Here is a 27,252-nt window from a genome sequence, read left to right as displayed (position 1 = left end):
CTTTTAGGATAAACCTTCAGATCTTTCAGAGTCCTGCCTTAATCTTTCAGATAACCCTTTTCAGGATAAACCTTTAGATCTTTCAGAAGCTTGCCTTAATTTTTCAGATAACCCTTTTCAGGATAAACCTTCAGATCTTTCAGAGTTTTGTCCTTTTAGATAACCCTTTCATGATAAACCTTCAAATCTTTCAGAGTCCTGTCTTAATCCTTTCAGATAACCCTTTCAGGATAAACCTTCAGATCTTTCAGAGTCCTGCCTTAATCTTCCAGTTAACCCTTTCAGGATAAACCTTCAGATCTTTCAGAAAATTGCCTTAATCTTTCAGATAACTCTTTTCAGGATAAACCTTCAGATCTTTCAGAAACTTGCCTTAACCCTTCAGATAACCTTCAGATAATCCTTTATTCCTTTAGATAATCCTTTATTCCTTCAGACAACCCTTTGGATAACATTCATATATTCATATAACCTTCAGATCATCCTTCATATGTTCTTCCTTCAGATAACCTTCAGACAATCCTTTCAGTAACCTTCATATAAACCCCTTTAGTAATTTCCAGAAGTTGTTTGCATTCCTCCTTTCAGCCCTTCAGAGATTTATCCTTCAGCCTTCCCTTTAGAGAGAGATAGCCTTCAGAGTTAGCCTTCAGAAGTGTTAAGAAGTTTCTTCAGAATCCCTGTAACTCATAATGCCTTCAGACACCAAGTTATCTTCAGACCAAAGAGTTCTGCCGAATCACCTTCAGTCTCGTTTCACCCAGGGGTATCTGAGATATGATTTCTTCTTATGGCTGGCGAGCTTCCTCGCGTAGTCTAATGGACTTTAAACGACCCTCCCCGGAAGTCGACAGACTCTAAAATGTTCCCGACGACAGGTCCTTGGCTCAGACCCCTTGAGCCGCCTCGTGTCGCCATAATCTTCGATTGACCTGATGGTTGTACTTTGACTTTTGCCTTTTCCAAGCCTCAGTCAAAGTGGGGGCTCCGTAGACACCTCGCTTCTACACCTCCCGCCAAACACCCACTGATGATTGGGCCGCATGTTTAGCATATGTCGCGATTTTATTAATTTTTGTAAATCGGTTAATAAACGTAACTCTTAAACTTGTGTCTACCCCTTGATTGTCATCTAGGTGTCATTACGGTTGTTTTGACAGTAATTAGAGTTCATTTGGAGTCCGGGTCAAAAAACGTTTTCATTTCCTAAAACCGTCAAATCCTGAGTCAAAAAACAATATGCTTGTCTACCTAAGGTTAGGATGTCATAAAATGTTAGGAGTATATCTCATTTTGAGTCCCATGTCACTTCTCTGGGCTAAACATAAAGTTTACATTACAAAATGTGCATTTCATTTAGCTAAAATGACAACCCGACATTTAGGCCCGTTTTACAAGGTGATAACGACTGTTTTTGGGTCTGGCCTATTTAACAAAATGTTCTAGATCTTTCTCTTAGCTTTCCAACGCCACTGAAATCACCTTAATCCGAGTCTTGTTGAGAAAGTTATGCCTAAAATACGATAGGCTATCAAACGCTTTTCTTGCGCAGAAGGAAACTACCCGAGAAAGGACGCAGTAGGTGCTGCGCCTCTTCTAAGGAGCACAACACTTGCTGCGCCTTTTCTCAAGGCTTTCTTTTTGTCCAAGTTTCCGTTTTTCAATCTAATTCGGTTGTTTTCGGATCTTTCCTTCCATATCCCTTTCCTAAACCCTACCTCTCGTGATTAGTATAAATAGAGGCCTTTGCCTCACATATTTCTCACGCGAGTTTCCGCCCTTCTCTTCTCCCTTTGCATTCTAAGATCGTGTCATTGCCTTTCAATGCCTACGTGCTTGATTAATCGACCACGTAATGACCTATCAATTTGACCACTACACCATAATTAATCAATTTGTTCTAATTCCTTTTTTAAGGGCACTTTCATATTTGCATAGATCGAGTCGAGTAACCACGAAAAACCGATTTAGTTAAATCGCACAACGCTAACATGTAAATCTGAGGGTGTAAATTCCATTTTATTATTGTACTTTTTATTTTGTATCAATTAATGTAAGGTCTATATCAAAAGCATGTTCGAAAACCGCTCTAAAATAAATCTCTTAAAACCGTTTTTATAAAACAGAGGAGGTCAGACGTCGAGAATAAACGCAACAGCAGTTGCGCCTCTTAGAAGGATCGCAGCTCTGCTGCGCCTCTACCAGAAGTTACCGCTGCTTCTGCTCTTCTTCTTCTTCCTCGACCTTCTACAATTTTCTATTTTTCTTATTTCTTTTCTTTTTCTTTGTTGTTTCAGTACAGAAATCATGTTTTAATAATTCCTTTTTAATTATAACGCCTAATTCGTCCTTAATCCCGAGTAATTCAATACTTGCGGGTTTTTGCCGTTTTAATCCAAAAATCGATTCTTTGAGTTTCAACTTGTTCATGTCGCGGTTCTTGGATCTTAATTTGATACATAGTTTTCTTTCGAATCTTATTTGTCTAGTTTAATCTCAAGTTTGTTCCTTTGTATTTCCGACACGAGTTAATCATTAATCATGTAAATCGCTGTAATTTCTCGTTTCTTATTTCGTTTTATGACTTACCCAGATGTATATAACCTGTTAAAGCACTTCAACTCGAGTCTAATATCGATAATTCATCTTAAATCTTCCAACGAACGATAACAATTTAGCGGTTCTGACTTCACAGCCAGAGCCCAGCTCAAGAACAGACGCGGGAAGTGTTGCGCCTCTTCCAGAGGATGCAGCAAATGCTGCGCCTGTTCTGGGTTGGTCTATGTCCCTGAACTCTTTCTCGCCCTGACGTAACTCCTAATTACGTATTAAATCAACTATTAATCAGACTATCACCTCTAATCTGGCGTACTTTCATATTTTAATTTATTTTTTTATTTTCTTCTTCGACATACCGTTTTCGAGCGTGCTTTTGACGTAGATCAGATAAGCCTTGTAATCTTTTGTAATTTTAATTATTGTTATTCATTTATTCATTTATTATTATTATTATGTATGATTTAATTATAGGGCATTCACATGTAATTAATCTAACATCAGCTTCGGCCACATTGTTTGCTAAAATACGTGTTAACCGACTTAGTTTAATCTCACATGCTAGGACTAATCTATTTTTTGTTGCATTGCATGCATTACATCGACGACATATCAAATATGAACGACTTCCCTAATTATTAGTAGAGGCCGCCATCGAGGCAGGCGGGATTAGGTGTTCGAATTAAAGAGCTTCCTAATACGTACCCTCACCCCTTACTCAGTTATCTCTGGACATCCATGTCCATTGGCATCTCGAGAGTTATTCTAGACATACAATGCTTAAGGCAACGAGTTCTTAGTATTCATGTCATTAATTTGTGTCTTGACATGGCACAAGGTATTCGAACGGTTTCCAATTTTTCCACAATAAATTGGTGGCGACTCCACAAATGCAGGCTTATTCAACCTTTCTTCGGTTTCAATGCCTCACAAATCGGTAACGGCCCATGACGTGCTTTGGCAAACCAAGGCTCCGTGGGAGAAGTGTCGCCGCCTCGAAAACCAACGCGCGGGTGCGCGCGGCGCGGGTGGCCCGTGTCCACAGCAACTTAGTCTGACTACTCGAAAACTTTGATGAACCTGACTTTGAATTGTTTGTCCACTTCCTCCTTAATCTTGAGAGCCAATTATGTTCTCATTCGGGGAAGCTTCTGCCTTGCCGGTTTGAAACTTGGCCTGATTGGGATTCGATGTTCGGCAATATGCCTGTCTATCCATGGCATATCCTTGTCGGACCAAGCGAAAACATCTTTGAATTCGTGAAGAATGTCGATGAAACGATCTCTTTCATTTGGGTCTAGGGTTGTCCCTATACTAAGTTCTTGGGGTTCTAAATCTATCCCTACGTTGATAGATTCAGTGTTCTCTATGAATGGTGCCCCTTTTCCCTCCTCTAGTATTTTTTTAATTATGTAGGGAGGTAGTTTGATTGAGTTTGGGTCAGGATCATCCTCACTGTCATCGTAAATAGAATTGCAAGCGAGATAACACGAAGAGTAAGAAGAATTAGATTTATTCATATTAATATTTGAAATAGCTGAAACAAAGAAGCCATCTGCGTGGTAGTCAGTGGCGGTATAGGGACAGTTGTTGGGGCATTCCCCGAGCTACTGTTACTAGACAATGCTAAACTAGTAGAAACGATGGGATGGGGAGTGACAACGGGAGGAGATTCTCTAACGACTTCCCTAGACTTAGACTCGGTTTCCGACTCCGACTCTAACTCAGATTTGAACTCGTCGTCTTTTGGTTCTCCTTTGAACATCTCTCCTTCTCCAGTTGTGAGCTTGAAGAGCCTTCCTTGATTGTTAGTCCATTTAATTGACTTTCTCCATCCTTTCTGTTGATTAACTGGGTTTGCATCTGTGATGAGCGTTATGGGTTGAAATGGTCATCCCATAGTATCATGGTAATAATATCATCTTGGGTTGCCTTAACGAATTGATCTTCTCCGAACAAAAGTGTAACATCTTATTCGTCAAGATAAGGTGTATGACGATTTTTGACGGTAGGAACCATTGCTTGAAGAATGAAATAGCAATCATGGAACACTTTGATTTCAGCTAGCTTGTTGCCCTTGAACATCCAATCAAGAAATCCGTGAAAATATTCATGGTCTCTTTCCTTGACGAAGTACCCATTTAGTGTAGGGTAATATGGTCGCATTTGGATTACTCTATGCTTACAATCGTGAACTTGAGCAGATCAGGAGTATTGTACTAACTAGATTGGATTTAAAGATTAAACACTCGCATCGATTATTTGAGCAGATCAGGAGTATTGTACTAACTAGATGCAGTCCACTTGTTCATAGACCAATAAGTGGAAGAGAAGAACAATGCCTTACCGGAATTGAAGGTGAAATAAAATGAATATGTTGCACCTCTGATATGTTGTGATCATCATCTTGGGCCCTCCATCATCTTGTCTGCATCATTGTTTTGCTTGCTTCCTTCGAATTTGTAAGTCAATGGGTGAAGAGATATGGAACTAGATAAAGTGTTGTGGGGTAATATCCGTATAACACCCTTAAATTTTAGGACTATAACGCAAAATTTAACATGTGATTATCGTCATAAATCAAAATTACAAGAGAAAACGATAAAGCATAAGAATTAACCTCGGGTCCTTTGAGATGCGGCCTAAGAACAGAAATCAACAGAGATTTCCTCCTAATCGTTGCACCCAAGACCGTCTGAGACTATGCCCTTGTGCTAGAATGTATTCTCTAATTGCCTTGCAATATTGAGAGAATTATTGTGAGTTTTGTTAGATGTGAGATCTAGGTTTTTCAGAGAAAAAAATGCTCCTCAAAACCCTAATTTTGTTTCAAATGAAATGCTTAGGTTACAAAAGGAGAGAGGCTCTCCTTTTGTTGCATTCGGCCGTGAGCTTCAATAGAGGAGGGAGTGGGCTTTCCACTTTCTCCTTACTTTTAACTCGTGGTCCGACTCAAAATTGCTAAATGTATATGACGGGATTTTTATTATAAATCGTCATCGGTTATCGGTTATTAAAATATCGTCTAGCAACATGAATTAGTCGATATAATAATACATGTCCGATAATGACAATATTGTATAATTAATTTATTCAATATATACATTAATCAAATATAATCGTTTATATTTAATTTACGAATTAACTGTTTAATTCGCCTTAGCCATTATTATTTAATCCGTATTAAATAAAATATCTCAACATCGCATTTGACTAATTATTAGTCAATAACTCCGACTAACTGCTTAGTCAAATTAGGCATCAACATGACTGTATTTTCATACCGTCACATCTCTCAAACGTATCCTATAGGTGTGACTTTTAGGGACCAGTTGATCACCGCCATCAGTATGACAATAACGTCAAACTTATCTAGCAAGCCAACCGTTATTGATAAACGTGGACCAACTGATAATAATACAAAAGTATGCCCTTTGATCCTTTTAGAGATTTATATGTCCTTGCACTAACTGTAGAGGACACCAGCCCCAACAAGCTCCCACTTGTCCGTACAAGTGTACGTGCAATGACGTTATCCGCACTAAATGGAGGACACCACCTCCAACAAACTCCCACTTGTCCGTACAAGTGTATGTGCGATAACCGATTCTCATATTCATTTAAAATTTCTCCCACTCAATGTAAAACAATTTGCAGATCCGGATCCGCAAAGGTCGTATTTTACAATCGATCTGTATCAAGAGTGGTTTCCCCGACTAGAGAGTAACTCAACTGATAAAACGAATTCGTATTCGAGCATGGCCATGCATTTCGATTCTGACTCCTCGAGTGGCCCCGAGAAATATCGAGTACCGATAAAGGCTGAATATTTCCTTCAACTCGACTCCTTCCGATCTAAGCACAGCATGAAATGACCCAGAAAAAATCTACTTGGCCCCCTGTTACGGATGACCGTGAGAAAGGAACCAAAGTCACCCAAAATCTGCCTTAGTCTCAAGAGACGGTCGATAGTCAAAAGAATCGACTCTTAGGATCACCATGGAGGTCCTATCCACGACCGGGCACCGAATGTTATAAAACATTTAGGACTCCACGTCGATGTCACAATTGTGTCCTACGAGATATCCGTATAACTCGCCTCTATGATTGGTCAATCTACCGTTTGACTTATGGCTCGTTGAACCCACCATCAACCAACGTCACAAAATAATTGCCAGAGTTATCAGCTCACGTGGGCAATTAAGGACCAAAAATATAATGTTTGTTCAGTTCACTTTGTGGTGTTCAAAATTGTCGTACAAATCCACATGAAAAACAAAATATATAAATATCAAAACGATGATGTCGTATAGAGTACAAAAGAGAATGAATTTAATCCATAAAAAGTACTACAACTCAGGAACACGTTTAATTCCCATGGAATTAACATGCCCTTCATGCTTATCTTGTCGTAATGGTTTAGTGAGAGGATCTGCTATGTTATCATCTGTAACAATCTTTTCTATCACTACCTCCTTTTGCTCCACGTAATCTCGGATTAGATGAGCTTTCCGTTGTACATGTCTAGACTTGTTGCTAGACTTAGGCTCCTTAGCTTGGAAGATGGCACCTCTATTGTCGCAATAGATGGTGATCGGGTCATTCGAACTAGGCAAAGATGAGATAGTCCTTGTAAGAATTGACGCATCCATATCGCTTCCTTTGCGCCTTCAGGACGCGGCATAGTACTCGGACTCGGTCGTAGAATCTCTTTGTAACACTTTGTTTGGAACTCTTCCGGTGATGCAGCGCCATTAAGAGTAAAAACGAATCCAGATCGAGATTTCGAGTCATCTCGATCCGTTTGGAAGCTAGCATCTGCAGAACCGGTTGCGCATAGCTTTTGTTCGCCTCCATAAGTCAATGCCCAATCTTTAGTCCTCCGTAGGTACTTAAGAATGTTCTTGACAGCCATCCAATGTGATTCACTGGATGCTTTGTTGGAATCGACTTGTCATACTCAATGCATATGCCACGTCGGGACGTGTGCATATCATGGCATACATGATTGATCCTATAGCCGAGGCATAAGGAATCCGTGTCATGCGCTCTTTCTCTTCTGGTGTCTCTGGTGCCTGAGACTTGCTCAAGTGCACCCCTGGAGCCATAGGAAGAAACCCCTTCTTGGAGTTAGTCATGTTGAATCTCTCTAGGATCTTGTCTATGTAAGACTCCTGACTGAGAGATAACATCCGACGTGATCTATCTCGATAGATACGGATGCCCAAAATTCTTTGTGCCTCACCCGGATCTTTCATCTGGAAATGGTTCTTCAACCATACTTTTACCGAAGTTAAGAGAGGTATGTCATTCCCAATCAGGAGTATGTCATCGACATACAATATTAGGAAGACAATCTTGCTCCCACTCGACTTGATATATAGACATGGTTCCTCGACCGATCGAGTAAATCCATTTTCTTTTATCACTTGGTCGAAACGATGATTCCAACTCCTAGAAGCTTGCTTAAGTCCATAGATGGAACGCTTAAGCTTGCATACTTTCTTAGGATGTTCTGGGTCGATGAAACCTTCGGGTTGTACCATGTACAACTCTTCCTCCAAAAAACCGTTTAAGAAGGCGGTTTTCACATCCATCTGCCAAATTTCATAGTCATGAAAAGCGGCAATCGCTAAGATAATCCGAATGGAACGCATCATGACTACGGGTGCAAAAATTTCATCGTAGTGCAAACCTGGCACCTGGGTGAAACCTTTAGCAACTAGTCGTGCTTTATAGATATCTTGTTGACCTTCCACAGAATGCTTTATCTTGTAAAGCCATTTGCATTGAAGGGGACGAACCTTAGCAGGTAAGTCAACAAGATCCCATACGTTGTTCTCATACATGGAGTCCATCTCGGATTGCATGGCCTCAAGCCATAGCTTTGAGTCAGAACTAGTCATGGCACCTTTATAGGTTGCGGGTTCACTACTTGTTAAGAGTAGAATGTCATCTATGTCATGTTCCTCGACCATACCAATGTATCTGTCCGGAGGAATAGAGACTCTTCCCGACCTCCTAGGTTCCTCAGGAATATTAACCGCAGCCGGGATTGAAGGAATTGGTTCCTCCAATGGTTGCTCGGTATTTGGTTCTGGAATCTCCGACAGTTCGAAGGTTCTATCACTCTTCGCATTCTCGAGAAATTCCTTCTCTAAGAATGTCGCACTAGCCGCAACAAATACACGTTGTTCGGTTGGCGAATAAAAGTAATGACCAAGCGTTCCTTTAGGATAACCTATAAAGTATGTCTTGACCGATCGCGGGCCGAGCTTATCCTCGTGTCTCCATTTGACATAAGCCTCGCAGCCCCAAACCCGTATAAAGGACAAGTTAGGGACCATAGTTCATATGGAGTCTTGTCAACAGCTTTAGACGGACTTCGGTTAAGTATTAGAGGTGAAGAAGAGCATAACCCCACAATGAGTCGGCAACACGGTGTGACTCATCATGGATCGAACCATATCAAGTAGTGTTCGATTTCTCCGTTCGGACACACCATTCAACCGAGGTGTTCAGGTGGAGTTAGCGTAAGGCAATCCCACGAGTCTTTGAGGTGTTGATCAAACTCGTGAGAAAGATACTCGCCACCACGGTCGGAGCGCAGTGTTTTAATCTTTCTACCCAAAGAGGTTCTGTACCCGATTCTGGTATTCCTTGAATTTCTCAAAGGATTCACTTTTGTGCTTCATTAAGTAGACATAGCCATATCTACTTAAATCGTCCGTGAAAGTGATGAAATACCTATAGCCTTCTCGTGCGGTGATTGACATAGGTCCACACACATCCGTATGTATGAGTCCTAATAGGTCAGCAGCGCGCATTCCAACACCTTTGAAGGAAATTCGAGTCATCTTACCGATGAGACATGATTCACACGTGCCAAATGATTGGAAATCAAAGGCCGAGATAGCTCCATTCTTTGTGAGCTGTTTTACGCGTTTCTCATTAATGTGTCCCATACGGCAGTGCCATAGATACGTTTGATCTTTGTCACCAACTTTTAACCTTTTATTCATTACGTGCAATATTTCGGTGGTCTGATCTAAAACATAAATTCCGTTCATGGAGACTGCCTTGCCATAAATCATATCGTGTAATGAGAAAATGCAAGTATTATTCTCTATTACAAATGAAAAACCAAGTTTGTCAAGTGCAGAAACTGAAATAATGTTTTTAGAAAGACTGGGTACATAATAGCAGTTATATAAAAATAACTCAAATCCGCTAGGAAGCTGGATCACATATGTTCCCCTTGAGACGGCAGCCACTCGTGCTCCATTCCCAACACGCAGGTCCACCTCACCCTTTACGAGGGGTTCGATGTTTCGGAGCCCCTGCACATGATTACACAGATGAGAACCACAACCAGTATCTAGTACCCAAGTTCCGTAACTTGCGTGGTTAATCTCAATCATATGAATAAAAGTAGAAGAGGAAGAAGACATACCAACAGGTTTAACGCGACCTGCTTTTATGTCCTCATGGTAAACAGGACATGTACGCCTCCAATGCCCAGTCTTGTGGCAATGATGGCATTCCATGTTATCGGTCTTACTCTTTGTCTTGCCTGATGAGTTGCTCGACTCACCAGGCCCACTCTTACCTGATCCCGACTTCTTAAACTTCGGCTTACCTACTGCTAGGTCTGGCTGAACTTTGCCCTTACCCTTGCCCTTGTTTGACACAACGAGAACATCCTGTTTCATGCTCCCACTAAACTTCATGTCCTTCTCGGTCTGTACAAGAAGGGAGTGTAGTGCATGAGGACTTTTCTTCAAATCATTCATATAGTAATTGGCTCTAAAGAGCGCAAAACCATCGTGGAGTGAATGAAGCATGCGGTCAATCACGGTGTTCTCACTGATCTTACAATCAAGTGCCTCCAGTTTCTCGACATTCTCAATCATGCTGAGAATGTGTGGGCTAACCGGTTGGCCCTTCTGGAGTTTCGCCTCAAAGAAGCGACTGGTAAGCTCATAGGTCACGATTCTCGGTGCTTTCGAGAATTCCTTAGTGAGCGTAGTGAAAATCTTGTTTGCACTTTGGGCTATTAAGCGTTTCTGCAAATTGGATTCCATTGCAAAAATAAGTACGTTCTTTACCGCACCCGCTTCCATGGCGAAATCGTTATACTTGTCGATCTCGTTAATTTCAGCCGTGGGGCCTGGGTTTGGCGGGATGGGCTCAATCAGATATTTGAGCTTCCCGTCAGCAATGGCAGCATTCCGTAATGCCGCCTCCCAGTCCGCGAAGTTTGATCCATCATTCTTCAGTCGAGTAGACTGATTCATCTGATACATGAAGATCCGAAGCCAGGACTCACGGTCCAATGTGACACTTGGCATTGGGTCGTCATCACGGCCAGCCATTATGTTATAAGCAGTTTAAATTATCGTGATCTACACTGAAAAAGAAAGGAAAAACAAAAACGAAATAAGCAACTCATCGAGGTGATTTAAGCCTATTTAAAATTCATTTTAATCGTGTAGACTCATTGCACTTGCATAATTGATCTCCCTCAAGAATAATACAAGTGATCCCAAGACTCAATTTCCGTAAATTGATAAGCCAACTGTTTAGCTAGTTCTTCCGTAAGAACTCCTGGTCGATAGATTTCCGTAAATCCTATCTATAGTCCACCATAATCACAGGATCGTACGAGTGACCATAGTGTTGAGATAAAATAGGTCAATCAGTTCCAACTTACCCGACGTAGAAGGGGTCATATTATGCCTATCGACGAAGAAGGGATTCGTTGGAGTTTGACCTATAAAGACTATTCTCAATTTTTTGGTTATACGAGGAAGATCCCATCAACTTAGTTTTAATTCATTTTAAGTGAACGAAAAACTAGCAACTGCGTGAATGAATTAATTTGGGTGATGGCTTATTTAAAAACGAGTGATATCTGTATATCAAAGAAAACTAACGCGTGACCTCTATATGAGTCAGTTTTCAGCAATAATTAGGTGGTTTGGTTTTAGGCGGAATATGATGCAAATTATCGTTACAAAAATAAAAGAATGCAAAACGTAAATAAAAGGTCCTATTGTGGCCTATCCTAGTAAAAAGAACATAATACAACTTTGGAATCCACCGTTGGACCCGAGAAGCTTGTCTTGATGTTCCATCTTTGTCCATGTAGCGGGAGTGAGCATCCGATCTCCATCTTTGGTCTTCTCAAAATTACAATTAAAATTTACAAAAATAAAACTATTTACATTCTAAATAAAAACTGTAATTACAAGGAAAAAATCAAAATGGAGATACGAGATCTCAAAAGACAACCAAGACCGTGTTCCATCATTACGGTAACACGTTCTACTAAGGCCACACTAAGTTACAACCGATTGTAAAAATTAAATACGTAATTAAAAGCATTCAAGGCATTCAACAAAAACGATAAATAAAATGCATCAACTAAAACAAATTTATTCGTGACATAATTCCGTAATTATGTTAAATATATCCAAACCACCTTTTAACAATTAAAATTATGTGACAAAACCGCTTCTATCAACTTTAATTTTAATTAATTACAATCCGTTACTTTAAATCGCTTTAAAATAACTAAATGGTACGTGAGTGAACCGTTTCACTAGCAAGCGAATGCATAAAGTCCGTATTATGCATATGTTATGGCCAAAAGAACGAAAAAAAAAAAATTTTTTTTTTTATTTTGCTGCAAATGCCGAGAGCAAAAAAAAACAAAAACATAATTAATTTTTCTTCTTCTTCTCACGGCCAAACCGAGAGGTGCCCAAATTTTTTTTTTTTTTATAAAACAAGGGCTCACGCCGTGAGCAAAAACACGAAAAAAAAAAAAAAATAGGCTACCTCATGCCGTGAGCAACAAAGCCAAAACACAAAAACGATATGACAAAACCCAATTGCAATTTGAACATAATCCGTATTAAAACAAAATTACAATTGACAGGATCTTAACATATTGTTATAATTATCGTTTAAAATAACAATACGCAAAGAACAAATTGAAAAACAAAAGATCGACTGATCTAGCATGAACCGTGTGGCATGCAATTCTAGGCAAAAACAGAAAACAGGCCGAGAACAAACAATGGCCGCACGGTTTTCAAAAAAAAATTGCCGAGACAAAAAAAAATTGTGCCGCACGGAATTTTATGCAAACAAATTTATCGATTCAAATCCGTTTGATGAAAATCACATAGAAAAATTTACGTGGCCTCGCTCTGATACCACTTGTGGGGTAATATCCGTATAACACCCTTAAATTTTAGGACTATAACGCAAAATTTAACATGTGATTATCGTCATAAAACAAAATTACAAGAGAAAACGATAAAGCATAAGAATTAACCTCGGGTCCTTTGAGATGCGGCCTAAGAACAGAAATCAACAGAGATTTCCTCCTAATCGTTGCACCCAAGACCGTCTGAGACTATGCCCTTGTGCTAGAATGTATTCTCTAATTGCCTTGCAATATTGAGAGAATTATTGTGAGTTTTGTTAGATGTGAGATCTAGGTTTTTCAGAGAAAAAAAATGCTCCTCAAAACCCTAATTTTGTTTCAAATGAAATGCTTAGGTTACAAAAGGAGAGAGGCTCTCCTTTTGTTGCATTCGGCCGTGAGCTTCAATAGAGGAGGGAGTGGGCTTTCCACTTTCTCCTTACTTTTAACTCGTGGTCCGACTCAAAATTGCTAAATGTATATGACAGGATTTTTATTATAAATCGTCATCGGTTATCGGTTATTAAAATATCGTCTAGCAACATGAATTAGTCGATATAATAATACATGTCCGATAATGACAATATTTTATAATTAATTTATTCAATATATACATTAATCAAATATAATCGTTTATATTTAATTTACGAATTAACTGTTTAATTCGCCTTAGCCATTATTATTTAATCCGTATTAAATAAAATATCTCAACATCGCATTTGACTAATTATTAGTCAATAACTCCGACTAACTGCTTAGTCAAATTAGGCATCAACATGACTGTATTTTCATACCGTCACATCTCTCAAACGTATCCTATAGGTGTGACTTTTAGGGACCAGTTGATCACCGCCATCAGTATGACAATAACGTCAAACTTATCTAGCAAGCCAACCGTTATTGATAAACGTGGACCAACTGATAATAATACAAAAGTATGCCCTTTGATCCTTTTAGAGATTTATATGTCCTTGCACTAACTGTAGAGGACACCAGCCCCAACAAGTGTTTGTACGAAAAACAAGGAAAAAGGAGCTGAAGGGGTGTGAATTAGAAATGGATCCTCTTCATTTCCTTTCTCTCCATTTCCTCTTACAATGAATAATCAAACGTGTCTATTTAAGCTTAAAATGTTACCATTAGTGTTTGAGAATGTTGTATCTAGACATCTTTAAATGTTCTCATTAGTGTTAAAAAGTGTCGAGGCCATTTAAGATAAAAATGAGGACAATAGTGACAAACCAAACATACCATCATATAATGTTAAACTGTAAGGTAATAAGGTTTTTTAGAAAATCATGTTTTTTAAAATATCATGAAAGACCCAAGACAAATTGTACGATAATGTGGATATACAAGATGCATATTATGGTACCACGTTGTTCTTATACATTATATGTTAACACATTGTTTTTATATGAGACCACTGCTATACAATTTTTGCAGTTTATGTATACCCCGAGAAGTTGAAAAGTTATACACTAAAAAACTATAGCCTGACAAATTTTGTATTGTAACATCATATCGTATAATGAAAACATACTATGGTAAAATGATAACATATTTACGTGAAGTGAGATCAACTATTACCGCATGCATACCTTATTATCGTAAAGTTCACACATATAATTGTAAAAGAGGTACATATTAATGTACCAAGTTATAGTGACTTGACAAAAAAAATTGGCCGAAATGGTAACATATTTTATTGGAAATCTGAAATGGTAACATGTTGGATAATAACACTTGTCCAAAAAAAATTGGCCGAAGTGGTAACATAGATAGTGAAATGAAACAACAATAAATTATTCATTGTCATGGTGGATAATAACACTTGTCCAAAAAAAAGATAATTTTTTGATGCTATAATGTTACCGTTTATAAACTTAAGAAAAATAACGAAAAAAGAATTGAAATTTTTTAATGTGAGAACCCATCTAAAAAGGAGAAATAATGTGTAATTTTTTATGTGAAAACCCCCAAAAGATTTAATTCCAAATAAATTCTGCAAAAAAATTTAAAAAAAAAAACATTTCTCAAGAACCCTAATTTACCAAAAACCTGAATGTGAAACAAAACATTTACTAACCAATGGAATAGGCAATGAAATCAGAAGGAAAATAACATAATCCATGTTACCTTCTTTTTTTAGTAAAATACATCTGTGAACCCCTGCGATTATAAAAAAAAAATAAACACATAACTAGCAGCGGAAAATACGTAAATTTTTAAAACTTCGAGGCATGACCGCGAAGTTCACTGAAAACATTTATTTTTACAAAATAAATATATATTACGAATAAAAATATACGAGGGATCTCAGATCCCTCCAAATTTCCAAAAATGCAATAACGAACGATAATTAAAAAGGTATATCGTTGCCTTGACAACGCTCGCTAGCCACTCCTCTTGTAACCCCCAGCATATAACACTGGACCTATCACCAGACATTCATTAAATGAATGCAACAGTCAGTGGGGAGTAACTCAAGTGTCCTCCTAGCCATATTAGGATGTAATAACACAAGTACAACACAAAATATATCCGTTTATCAATCATACGAGATAGGAAATATAAATAAATCATGTGATAACGGAATGAAAACAACCACAACGTATCCCACTTTACTACGACCAAAAACGACATCGTAGAAAATGAAGCACGGTAAAAACTCACGACCAAAGACGACACAGTGGACCGGTCCCAATGTACTAATGCCAATCAACCATTAAAGAAACACAACCACGATCTCCCGGTAAGGCCACGATCATATACGTCCTTAGCTTAAGCCGATATTGAACCCCTGGAGGTTTGCCACCGACTCTCGAGATCAGAACAGATACCCGATTCAACGATTGTGATACGACCCGCAAACCCAAGACTCGGTGCTTGGCACCTAACCGTACCAGGGTCGAGTAACTTCGTACCCAATACCCAGCACATAACCGTACCAAGGTCCGAATACGAGACGATCGTGATAAGACCCGATACCTGGCACCTAACCGTATCAGGGTCAAGTAACCTTGTAACCGTCACTCAGCACATAACCGTACCGAGATCCGAATACGAGATCAAAACAAATGGGTTGATTAGCACTAGAACGACACACAAAGACCCAATTTACTTCCATAACAAACATGTATTAATCATACAATCCAAGGGCGGAAACATGCACATAATACAGGAATGGGAACAACAAAGCATAAATATAAAAATATCTCCCTGTATTGGCCGAACAATCCATTTTGCATCCGTACCTGTTCCAAGATAATTAAAGTACATATACAACCTATAATGCTTACCGTCTCACCTGCAACAAAATACAAATATAGCAAGGCAAGTCCACACAACAATATATCACTCCCGTTTACCAAATTAAAATTGGGATTTTTTGTCAAAAGATACCTAACATTTAGGTCACTTTGTGCGCAGGTACCTAACATTATTTTTTTTGCCCTAAAATACCTAAAGTTTATGTTTTGTTTGTTAACAAGTACCAACTGACTTTTTTCGTCAAAAATGTCTAGATTTCGTCTTGACTTAACCATAAAACATGATTTTTTAAATTAAAATCCTATAATTACAATTAACAAGCACTTTACATTTATTATTCACCAGCTTTAACTAGACCTTTTAAGAGAAACTGGTGAGGTTGGGAGTTGGTGGAGAGGTGGAAAATGAGTTAAATTATGAGATTAATCCGTTTTAAGGAAAGGAATTAGGGAGAAAACTAAACAAAACATTTTCATCGTCAAGTCAAACCCCAAATTTGACTTTTTTTTACAGAAAACGTTGGTTAATACACTTGTTAACAAACAACATACAAACTTTAGGTACTTTTGGGCAAAAAAAATAATGTTAGGTACCTCCGTGCAAAGTGACCTAAATGTTAGGTACCTTCTGACAAAGAACCCTTAAAATTGACAAGTAAATGCATCCAAAACTATCTCTACGTGTGAGTATACACTGTCTTAAATATACAACTCACTAACTAGCATCCCAAATGATTTCTACGTGTTAGTATATACCGTCTTAAATATACAACTCACTAATTAGAATCTGAAATGATCCCTACGGGTCAGTATATGCCGTCTCAATCATCTCCCCATATCAGTATACACAGTCTTAAATATACAACTCACTAACTAGCATTCCAAATGATCCCTAAGGATCAGTATACACCGTCTCAATCTTCTCCTCATATCGATATACACCGTCTAAAATATACTACTCACTTAAATGTACAAATCACTAACTAGCATCCCCAAATGATCAATATGGGTCAGTATACACCGTCTCAATCATCTCCCCAAGTAAGTATACACCGTCTTAAACATACAAGGGGCTAAATAGCATCCAAAAAGGTCCTTATATATCATTATATACCATCACAACTATAAAACAAACTAACCAGCATTCAAAATAAACATATTTTACAAGTAATATCGAGTAACTCGTTATCGTTACCTTTTTCCGAGCGAACTCCTCTATACTGTAAAAATCTTCTAACAGACCGTTTATCTCAGCACAATGGATTGACAGTAATAATGAGAGGAGTACTATGGAACGAAAATCGTTGAAAACGGATGAAAAACGAATCGACGGATCCAATTTTTGGGACAAAGATTGAAACAAAGAATAAAAGAAGGAAAATGAATGAAGAAGAAGAAAAGAGACGGGGCAGATGTGATATTTTTGAAGGAGCAGCCTACTAGCTAGCTATTTATTATACGTGCGTTTCTTCATCGTTAAGAAATCTATCTAGTTTTTAAAATTGTCTCGTGTTAAATTAAACCGATTTTAGTAAAAGTTTCAGAAATGAACTGAAATACAAATTAATAAATTTAGTGAGTGAAAATAAAAATAAGCTTGGCTAGTTAACAAAAATAATACGAAATCGGCTCGAATAAGAATTATTAGCGATTTTAATTAAATTAGCGGATTTTAACGAAATTTGCTAATTTAGGGAAATAAACTCAAAATGACTAACTGGATGACTTTTTCCCAAATCCATCTTGATGAGTCCACTAAGAACTGGCTTCCATAAAGGACTCATAAAAGAAACGGAAACCGTTATATGACGTAATTAAATCCAAAATTACAATTAAAAGAATTTTTTTACAAGTTAATAATATACGGGGTGTTACAACATCGAATCGGGTAAAAGATGAAAATTTATTCTCTATAAAATAAGGAAAAACATAAATGAGAGATTATGATGACGACGATGATGATGATGAAGGTCATTAGTAAGATAAACATATTCTCTATTGATTAGGGTATGTATATTGAACAAAATTCGTTTATTTTAGTTGTAATTTTCAAAAAAAAAAAAATGAAATGACAAATGAAGATCATGATAGAGTATGAATGTTCAATATGGATATAAACAAGATGAAGGACAATGTATGAGTGAAGTGCAGAAAAAGCAAAATAAGCATGGATGATAAGAGTAGATGGATGCGCAATAAAATAATTACTTTGGCAGAGTAATAAATGGTTTCTGTTCTTTCTTCACTATCTCTTTTCTCTCTATCGGTATTTCGCATACCGGTAAGTGTAACGTCAAAGCTCCAGTCTTTGATGGTGCATTTTTGGTGGAGTGGAACTAGAACAAATAAGTCTATTCATTGGTGTAGTAAAGACTTCCTTAGTAGGCCGGTGGGAGAAGGGGGTCTTGGTCTTCGCAATATTGGCTGTTTTAACCAAGCCCTTCTTGGAGAATTTTAAGTGTTCCAGAAAGCCTTATTAGCAAAGTTATTGGTCCCAAGCTTGGTGTGCAAAATGATCCGTTTTTCCAGAACCGATGGAAGACTCCCCAAGCGTCGTCATGGGCTCTAAAAAGCTTAGTCTGGGGCTCTGATCTTATTTTCAACAATATTGCTTGGACGATTGGCTTGTCCTCTCGTCTTAATGCCTGGACGAGTAGATGGATCGAGGGCTACAGTCTTCGTGACCTCTGTGGGGATTTTATTGTTACTCCTACTAATGCTACGTTCCTGGTCGGTGATCTTCATGATAATCATAGGAGATGGGATTTCTCCTCTTTTGGTTTTGATCCAGGTGAAGGAGTTAAGAAAAAAATCCTCGCAACTTACATCCCGTGTCAACCTTCAGATGACTCATTCTACTGGAAATTGTCCAGACATGGCGATTTCATTGTCAAGTCTGGATATTATGCTGCTGCTAAGGGCTTATCTATTGGTTCTAACTCGGCTGCTGATCGCTCTAGAATGTCTGCAACTATTGTTGCCTTCTGCAAATCAAAGCTATGGAAATTGCCTATTTCCATTAAACTAAGGGTGTTTTTATGGAAATTTATGGCTAATGCCCTTCCCGTTGGCTCTGAATTTCTTAAACGAAATATGCATTGGCGCTCTACCTGCTCTCTTTGTGAAGGCTCTTCCCCATGTATGGAATCTCTCTCTCATCTCTTCAGAGATTGTAGTTTTGCAAAGGCTCTCTGGTTTGGTTGTCCTTTAGGACTCAGACTCACGGAAGGGGTGGATATTGATGTTAGGGATTGGGTTATAAACTGGGTTACTTACTTTTTAAAAGGGCTTGATCCTAACTCCCTCCTCTTCCTCCTTCTTGCTACCCTCTGGAGAATTTGGTGTTGCAGGAATGAGATGATCTTCCAGAACCGCCGCCCTTGGCCTATGAGTGCTCTCACTGCTATTCTGGGTGACATTCAGTGTATGAATGAGGTTGTGTGTAGCAAGAGTGCTTGCCTTATTCAAGCACCTCTCGTGGACATCTCTCCTGATTTTGTTTTAGTAAAGAGGATTAGAAATTCTTTTCCTTTTTGGATTGTTGGTGGGCCTGATTGTGGGAATGTTTGCCTTTTGTCAAGTGTGATCGCTTGGAGAGAAGATAGAAGTTACGGTATGGGGTGGTGCTTGTTGGATGGTAATGGAACCTTGAGGACTTTCGCTCATGCTCGCACGTTTGCTTCTTCTCGCCCCGCATGCCGAAGGACATCGCTATCATGGCGCTAAATTGGGCCTTGGAAGAAGGCTATCTCCATATTAGACTTGTTCTGATTGTCTTGTTTTAGTTATGCGGGTTTCCAGGAAAGCGAGAGAAGGCGATTGCGTCTATTAGCGACATTATCCAGGGATCTTAAGTCTCTGCGTCTCGTTTTTTTTGTTGTTCTCTTAGTTATTGTCCTAGGGAGTGAATAGGATAGCTCATAATCTTGCCCGTAAAAGGCTCATTGTAGTATCTTTATGTATTCTTTGTCAAAAAAAAAAAAAAAAAAAAAAAAAAAAAAAAAAAAAAAAAATCCCACAATGATGGCTAGAAGGCCTCCCTTATCCAGTTATCCCCCTAAATTTCATTTGATTCACTCACATACGAAGCATTGTTTTGTTTTGAAGTAAATCGGAAATGTGCAGAAAGGATCAATGATTGCATATGTAATTAGAGACCAGGCGTGTGTAATTAAAAATAAGGAAGAAGAAAGAACCCGAAGGAGTAAGGACTACATGTGCAGCAAGATGTTTGTAGTTTTCAAACAAGACCAACAAGTGAGCAGTATAGCTAGCCAGTTACTGTTTTTAATGTTTTAATTAGGTCCACGGACCATGGAGGCATGGAGGAGTTTCACCATTGAGCTCACACTTACAGATCAGAACTATTTGAAATTTTGAATGAGCTATCATCTCATCATTGCCATCAAAAGCCACACTTGTAGTCCTAATAGTCAGATATCGTATCTGCACTCTGCAGCTTATTACTCAGGCAAGATTCAGAAAAGTGTCTAAACAAGTCCTGAACTGAGAGCGACTTGAAAGAAGATAGAATTTCATTCTTACTCTGATGTTTTTTCATCGCACTCGCATCCTAGGGCCGACAAAACATCAACAAGAGGACAAAATAACAAACAAACTGGTTTAAGAAATTACAGCAGCAAGAGTCTTTAACTCCTTATTGCTCAGAACTAATGAAGGGAACGAGAGTCACGACAAAAGACTTGGTCATGAGCTCCCTATAAGCCTTTCTTGGGATAGGACCCTTACAAAAGACCTCCTTCCTTAGCTCTTGAGTTCGCTTATCCAAAAAGGGAACCAATTTTGTCACCAGGTTCATGCTTAGTGTCCCAATGCTGCCTCTACTCTTATTTCTGACTTGTTTGATCTTGTTGATAATTAGTTGTTGACTTTTGATTGAGCCTTTGTTGCCCCGGGATGAAAGTTATAACCACTCTTAGCTTTTAGATGAGTTAGCACCTGGATCCTCCCTGAAACTTCCTTGCATTCCTCGACGGGGGCTTTCCTGAATCTCTGAGTCCAATGAATACCCTGTCAACCAGCACAGTCCAGAAAAAGAAAAAGAAAAACTCAGGAAAATATCATGGTGCAATAAATCACTGATATACCTAAGCTACCACTATATCGGGCAGGGATTGCTAGAAGGCCTGCGTGCCTTATCCCCGGTATATCGTTTGATACACTCAGGACTCAGCCAACAAGCATTCTTTTGTTTTGATTTAACTATATACACAAGAAGGTTTAGCAAAATGCTTCAGCAAGACATCAAGAAGATCTACCTATTTTACAAAATTAATGATTTCAATACATTTATCTCGAGAATGTAACTACAAGTATCACTGAAAAGACTTAAGTAAATAAGAGAACGAACAAGAAGTGTCACAGAAATGCATATCCTTCTTCACCAAATTTGCGTACAAATTTAATCCGAGACCGACTTATTTAGGATTTAGCATAAGTAAATAAGAGAACGAACAATAAGTGTCACAAAAATGCATATCCTTCTTCACCAAATTTGCGTACAAATTTAATCCGAGACCGAGCATGTACACGTAAAATTACCTTTAAATCAGGGAAGTGAGAAACTTAATGACTACATATAAAGCAAGACGTTTGTGGTTGCCAAACAAGATTTACTAAGTGAGCTCAGTATAACGAGAAAAATCAGGTTTTCCTGCTTCAAGTCTTCAACTACGTCCAAAAGTGACCAAGAGGAAGTTTCACTACCACAGAGCTCTCAGTTTAGATAAGAATTATTTGAAATTTTGAATGAGATATCACCTCAGCATTGTCATCACCCGCCACACTTCTTTTAGTCCTAAACATCACACATTGTACATCTTTCTACGGTTCAAGGTACAGACTAAATCATAATAAGGACAAGAACACACACACACACACACACACATGAGAGCATGACTGGTACAAACATTAAACTACAAAGTTATAATGAAACTCAAATACCGTGGTTAGAAATACTGCATGGCATATTTTGAGTCACACTTTTTCCATTGAATCGTAGATGGTGTCAACAACGTCAGCACGAGAGATTCACATAGCACCTCTAGCAAATAAACCTAAATTCCAAACCCGATAACTTAAATATAAACAAGACATGGGTCAAATCTCAAAATACGCATTAGAACTAATATAATACTGATTTTTATTTGTCATATTTATGTTTCAAACAGAAAAGGAAGATGTCAAGGTTCAACGACATTACCAACTACATAAACCGCAAAATCACAGCACAATACATTGATGAGAAAGAAATAAGGGCCTTGAGAATTGTAAGAAAAGTGTACCGTTCATGATGAAAAGTTTTTCCACGTCCTCAGGCACGTGAGGCAGGGCATCCTGAGTGGCCTTGGAAAGGAGTGCCGGATCAAGCACAAGGTCACGCACCTGCATCTGCCAATTCTCAGGCATCTGGGAGAACTTGCGCGACATTTTGGCAAGCTGAGAGATATAGTAACGAGAAACAAAGTCTCCAGATGACACGATATCCCCGAGAACCTGGACAGCTTCTAACACGCCAGTGCCAGAAAGGGCAAGGTTGACAATTTCCTTAAAAAAGAAGGCCATAGATTGCCTAATACCAGAATCTTCCAGACTATTAGCAATTCTAGTCAAACAATATAAAACAGAAGCAACATTGATGGGAGCCGATTTACGGAACTTGAGAATATCGTTTATCGCGCAACCCCAATTGTGACTTGTAATCTCAGTGTAGATCAAGGAAGAAGTAAGATGCACGACCTTTGAGAAGTCAGCAACAGAGCACTTTACAATTGGACATAAGAGCAGTCGGGGTAGAAAGATGGACTCACAAGTACGTACAGTTTTTACTCCAAGGGGTAGCTTTTCAACATATGTCTCCAATAAGACAGAAGATTCCATTCCAAAAACATTGAAAGAGTACAGATAACAAACGAAAAGCAATTCCAGATCCTTGGAAATTTCAAAAATAGAGTCAATCACATCCTTACGAGAACCAGAACGATTGCCATTAATGTGATCATTCATCTTAAGAACAAATGTATCAAACAGATCAGATTTGTTAACATCAGAAGCATAAAAAGCACAAGCCACGGAAATCGCAGCAGAGAAATTTAAATCATTCGGCGATTCAAGTATAAATCCAATATAGAACCTGGAGTCGAGATGCGACTTACATACTTCCAGCTGATCCGCGAGAGTGGTGGCCGACAGGAGGTCCATTGCAAACGTCGGCTTCGGAAACGCCATTGTTTCTAGGGTTTCATGTTAAGGACGCGGGTTTAGTTTTCGAGTAGTTTTCTTGTAAAACAAGACGAGTAGTTTTATAATGCTCCGTCCGTAAAACTTAGACTAACTTGTTCTCGGTAAGACGGTTTTACATAATCACACCGTTAAACTTATTTACAGGCCAAAATATGATCTTTATTAACTAAAATTTAGTTACCAAAATTCATTTTACACCGAAGATGTCTTAGTCTATTGGTTCAAAAGGAGGTATTATGGACGATAGGTCCTAGGTTGAAACCACCTCTCGCCCCTTCTATCAGAATGCGACTAAGTCGTCTTTAATTGACCAAAAAAAAAATCATTTTACATTTTACGTTTATTTAAATCTTCAATTGAAGCAGATATCAATACTATATATTAATTTCAGAAACCAAGAGATCAGTGTAATTAAATAAATCTATACAAATTAGTTTTTAATCATAGCACTGTGTAATGGACCCGACGGGGAGTTCAATGTAAATATTATAAAGTTTGGTTGAATAATAAATTTAGAGAACACTATAATATGGTGATTTTCCTTAAAATAACATGCCCCACTTATGGTATTAATTAGTATAAAGATGTTAATTATTTAACATACACGAATATAATATAAGTATTTTATATTTTCGAAACTATTAAACGGTAAATAAATCAATCTAGATTTCCAAAAAAATATAATTTCCATAATTCATTAGATTTGTAATTTAATTAGGCAATAATAATGATTGTTCTTAAATAATATTTTAATATAAGATTTATTTAAATATATAACTCTAATACAACTAGATAATCAACTACTATGATATGATAGTAACCAACCATGTGAGTAGCAAAAACAACAATAATAACAAGCGGAGTAGTGAATGTCATACTAACAGCAATGAGAGTAGTGAAATTAACAATAATAAATGCGGGAGTAGTGAAAGAAAAAATTATGACGGCGGGAGAAGTGAAAATAATAGTAGTCACAACATATGTAATGAAAGTAACAGTAGGAACAACGGAGAGAGTATGAAAAATTAACTAATGAGGCTCATTTCTACCAAAACTATATAATATTTACATTAAGAAAGGCACCCAAAATCTCAACCTCTATCTTCCTCACTGAATGAGACCGGCCCATTTCTAACAAAGAAAGTCCACCCCATAAACTTTTGTCAAACACGAATGTCGGGGTAGTTAATATATTGATGAGGGACATCGTCCCAATCAGTAAAAGGGTGGTGAGAAATGGAATTCCATGTAATAACCGGGTTGTAAGAGTCGGGTGATTCAACGGGCAAGTCTTGATGAGCCAATTGAAAAATGTTAGCAAATTCCACTAAATCCAATCTATGATCATTATTAAATAACTGGAAACTTACAAAGTGTATAAAACCTTGCCTTTTCGACCTATGAAATTCAAAAGAGCTCAAGAACTCAAGGGTGAGTTCGGGGAAGGTCTTATAGTCCATGGTGTAACAATGTTTCATACCAAGGTTCTTAAACAATGTCTTAACATTCTTTTCAATACCAATATTGTTCAAAGAAGCTTCATTAATGAACTTAGTGGGTTTCCTACCTTTGTTGCGTAAGATGACCTAGTTATCCCATTGTTTTTTACAAATAAAGATTACTCGGGGAAATTTCGGATCGTGCCATTCCGGTGTCTCTTGCATTTCAACATCGTCCTTTGGAGGAGCATCCTCCACATCTTCGAATTCTTCAACCTCAGTAGGATCATCCACCTTCTTTGGAATATCTTCACCTTTCTTACCATTAGGATAAACCTCCAACTCAACAAGTACCTCCTCATCTTCTCCTTGGGCATGGGTGGCTCATCGTATTTCGTATCACTTCTCAAGGTGATTGCATTGAGGGTAGCATGTGGTTGCTCACCTTGAGGTGGTAATTGACCCGTTTTTCTTTGAGAGCTTGATGAGGCTAGTTGAGCCATTTGTTGCTCTAACATCTTGATTAAGGCATTGTGAGATTGGTCACTCTTTTGTAGTTGAGCCAACATCTTCGATTGGGTCTTAGCCATTTGAATTACCAAGGCCTCAGGTTTACCCCTCCCCCCCGGTTGTTTTGTTGGCCATTTTGAGGTGGTTGACTTTGACTTTGTTCGTAATTTTGTTGAGGTGGCCTTTGTTGTTGGTTTTGATTTTGATAGCCTGGTGGGGAATTATACTTTTGTTGTTGAGGGACAAAATTATTTTGTGGTTGGGGCACACAATTTTGTTGGGGTTGAAGGTTAAGCACATTGTTGCTTTTGTAAGACAAGTTCAGGTGAAATTTTGAGTTCGTGCAGTGTAAACTATGAAGACAGACACAAAATGGACAAACCCTGAAACAGACAAATGAGCAAACTCGGGGATTGCAATAAATTTGAAGATTTTTGTAAAAATAGTAAATGAACTTGAAAAATTATGAAAATTTGTGACAATTAAGTTAAGATGGTAAACGAAAACTGAGCCAAATTTCAGGATTTTACAAGCACTCGTAATTTATTTAATTGGAAAACCAGACTGAACTAAACTCCAACTCAAATAGTTTTCTCAGTAAGCCCATATGACTCTTTTTTTATTGAAATCTTGGTATAACAAAGGGATATAATTATCAAATTTACCTCAAGCAAGCACAGAAGGTTAACTTAATAATTTGGGATGATTAAGACTGAATTATTCAAGCACAGAACTAATTCAACCTCAACCAGACAATGCACTTAAAACAGTTCAAGCAAGCACATACCTGTTCTAAGTAACACCACATATCCTTAATCAATACCTAAGCAAGCACAAGGTATTATCAAGCCTGACTTATAACTAAGACTCATCAAAGTTAGTAAAATTTGCAATTTTTTGAGAGAAATCTAAAGGTTTTCATTTATCAAAGTCTGACTAAAACAGACCGAGGAAAAGTCCTTAAATAAGCCTTTCCGGTGAAGTTTCAGTACAAATAAACCATATATATCTCCACCTAAGGGCCAGGATTAATCTTAGGAAGCAAACAAGAGTAGTGGAAATATTTTACAATGGATACAAAAGAAAACTAAAGCAAACTGAACAAAAACAAAGGAGCTGCAGGTTGATAGTGACAGGATGTCCTTGGCTGTTGTATTTCTTTGGATGGTTGTTGAAGTCAAATGGCCTTCGTCTAGGCACCATTTGTGGCTCAAGGCTTTATCTGGTGAATGCTGAAATAGGCCAAGAGTTTCTTGTTGAGAGTTTTTCCCTTGTTTGGCAAAAAATGGCAACTTCACTTTATTTGAATTACCCCCCTACAACTTGCTTTTCAGTCTGATTTTCTGTGAATGCTTTAGGAATTGAGTCTGGCTCCCTAGGATGAATTTGTGATTAGTTGAACTAAGATTCAGCTGGAAGGTGGCAGCTGGTGGCTAGTCTGAATCGTACACTTATGGCCTGATGAACTTGGACTGTCAGTTGATGATGCCTGAGTGTTGTTGTTGTGACTGTTGTTGGCCTGGGTTGTACCTGGCAAGATAAGGGTGTGCTTGGGTTGTCCCTTGCCATACTCTAAAATATTGCTAGCCTGGTTAACAGCTCCTGCTACAACCCCTCCTAGTTGAACATGGCTTGTCCTCAAGCCTGTATCCTCCTCCGCCGCCTTAGAATCTTCATAACATGGACTGAGATCACCCACATTGAAGGTTCCATGAACCCCATAGTACCCTGGCAAATAAATTCTATAAGCATTTGGCCCAATTCTTTCCAAGACCTCAAATGGTCCATCTGCCCTAGGCATAAGCTTGTTCTTTCTTTTTGATGGAAACCTTTCTTTCCTGAGGTGTAGCCAGACTAGATCTCCTGCCTCAAATTCCTTCTTCTTTCTATGCTTCTTGGATCGTTTCTTGTACTGTTCATTGGACTTTTCAATTTGCCTCTTCACAGACTCATGTAACTTCAGCAGTTGTTCAGCTGTTCTCTTGGCATATGGATT

General features: G+C 38.3%; 1 protein-coding gene across 1 annotated transcript; it reads right to left on the bottom strand.

The window, feature by feature from the left end:
- Window positions 1–20,561: 20,561 nt before the first annotated feature.
- LOC141612137 (uncharacterized) lies at window positions 20,562–23,431 on the bottom strand. The gene is made up of 2 exons (XM_074430853.1): window positions 22,350–23,431; window positions 20,562–21,075 (listed from the first exon to the last, which is right to left on the bottom strand). Exons 1-2 carry the CDS (start codon window positions 23,290–23,292, stop codon window positions 20,981–20,983), a joined length of 1,038 nt encoding a protein of 345 aa, XP_074286954.1. The 5' UTR covers window positions 23,293–23,431; the 3' UTR covers window positions 20,562–20,980.
- Between the last annotated feature and the right edge of the window lie 3,821 nt (window positions 23,432–27,252).

Source organism: Silene latifolia, chromosome 11 (assembly GCF_048544455.1).
Source record: "Silene latifolia isolate original U9 population chromosome 11, ASM4854445v1, whole genome shotgun sequence".
Lineage (NCBI taxonomy): Eukaryota > Viridiplantae > Streptophyta > Magnoliopsida > Caryophyllales > Caryophyllaceae > Silene > Silene latifolia.
This window is presented reverse-complemented; position numbering and strand designations above follow the sequence as displayed.

What these genes read in the sequence shown, in the direction of transcription:
- LOC141612137 (XM_074430853.1), bottom strand. Translation starts at nt 23,292, where the DNA reads ATGGCGTTTCCGAAGCCGACGTTTGCAATGGACCTCCTGTCGGCCACC. An exon ending in AAAACTTTTCATCATGAACG is followed by an intron (nt 21,076 to 22,349) that starts GTACACTTTTCT and finishes GCTGGTTGACAG; the next exon opens with GGTATTCATTGGACTCAGAG.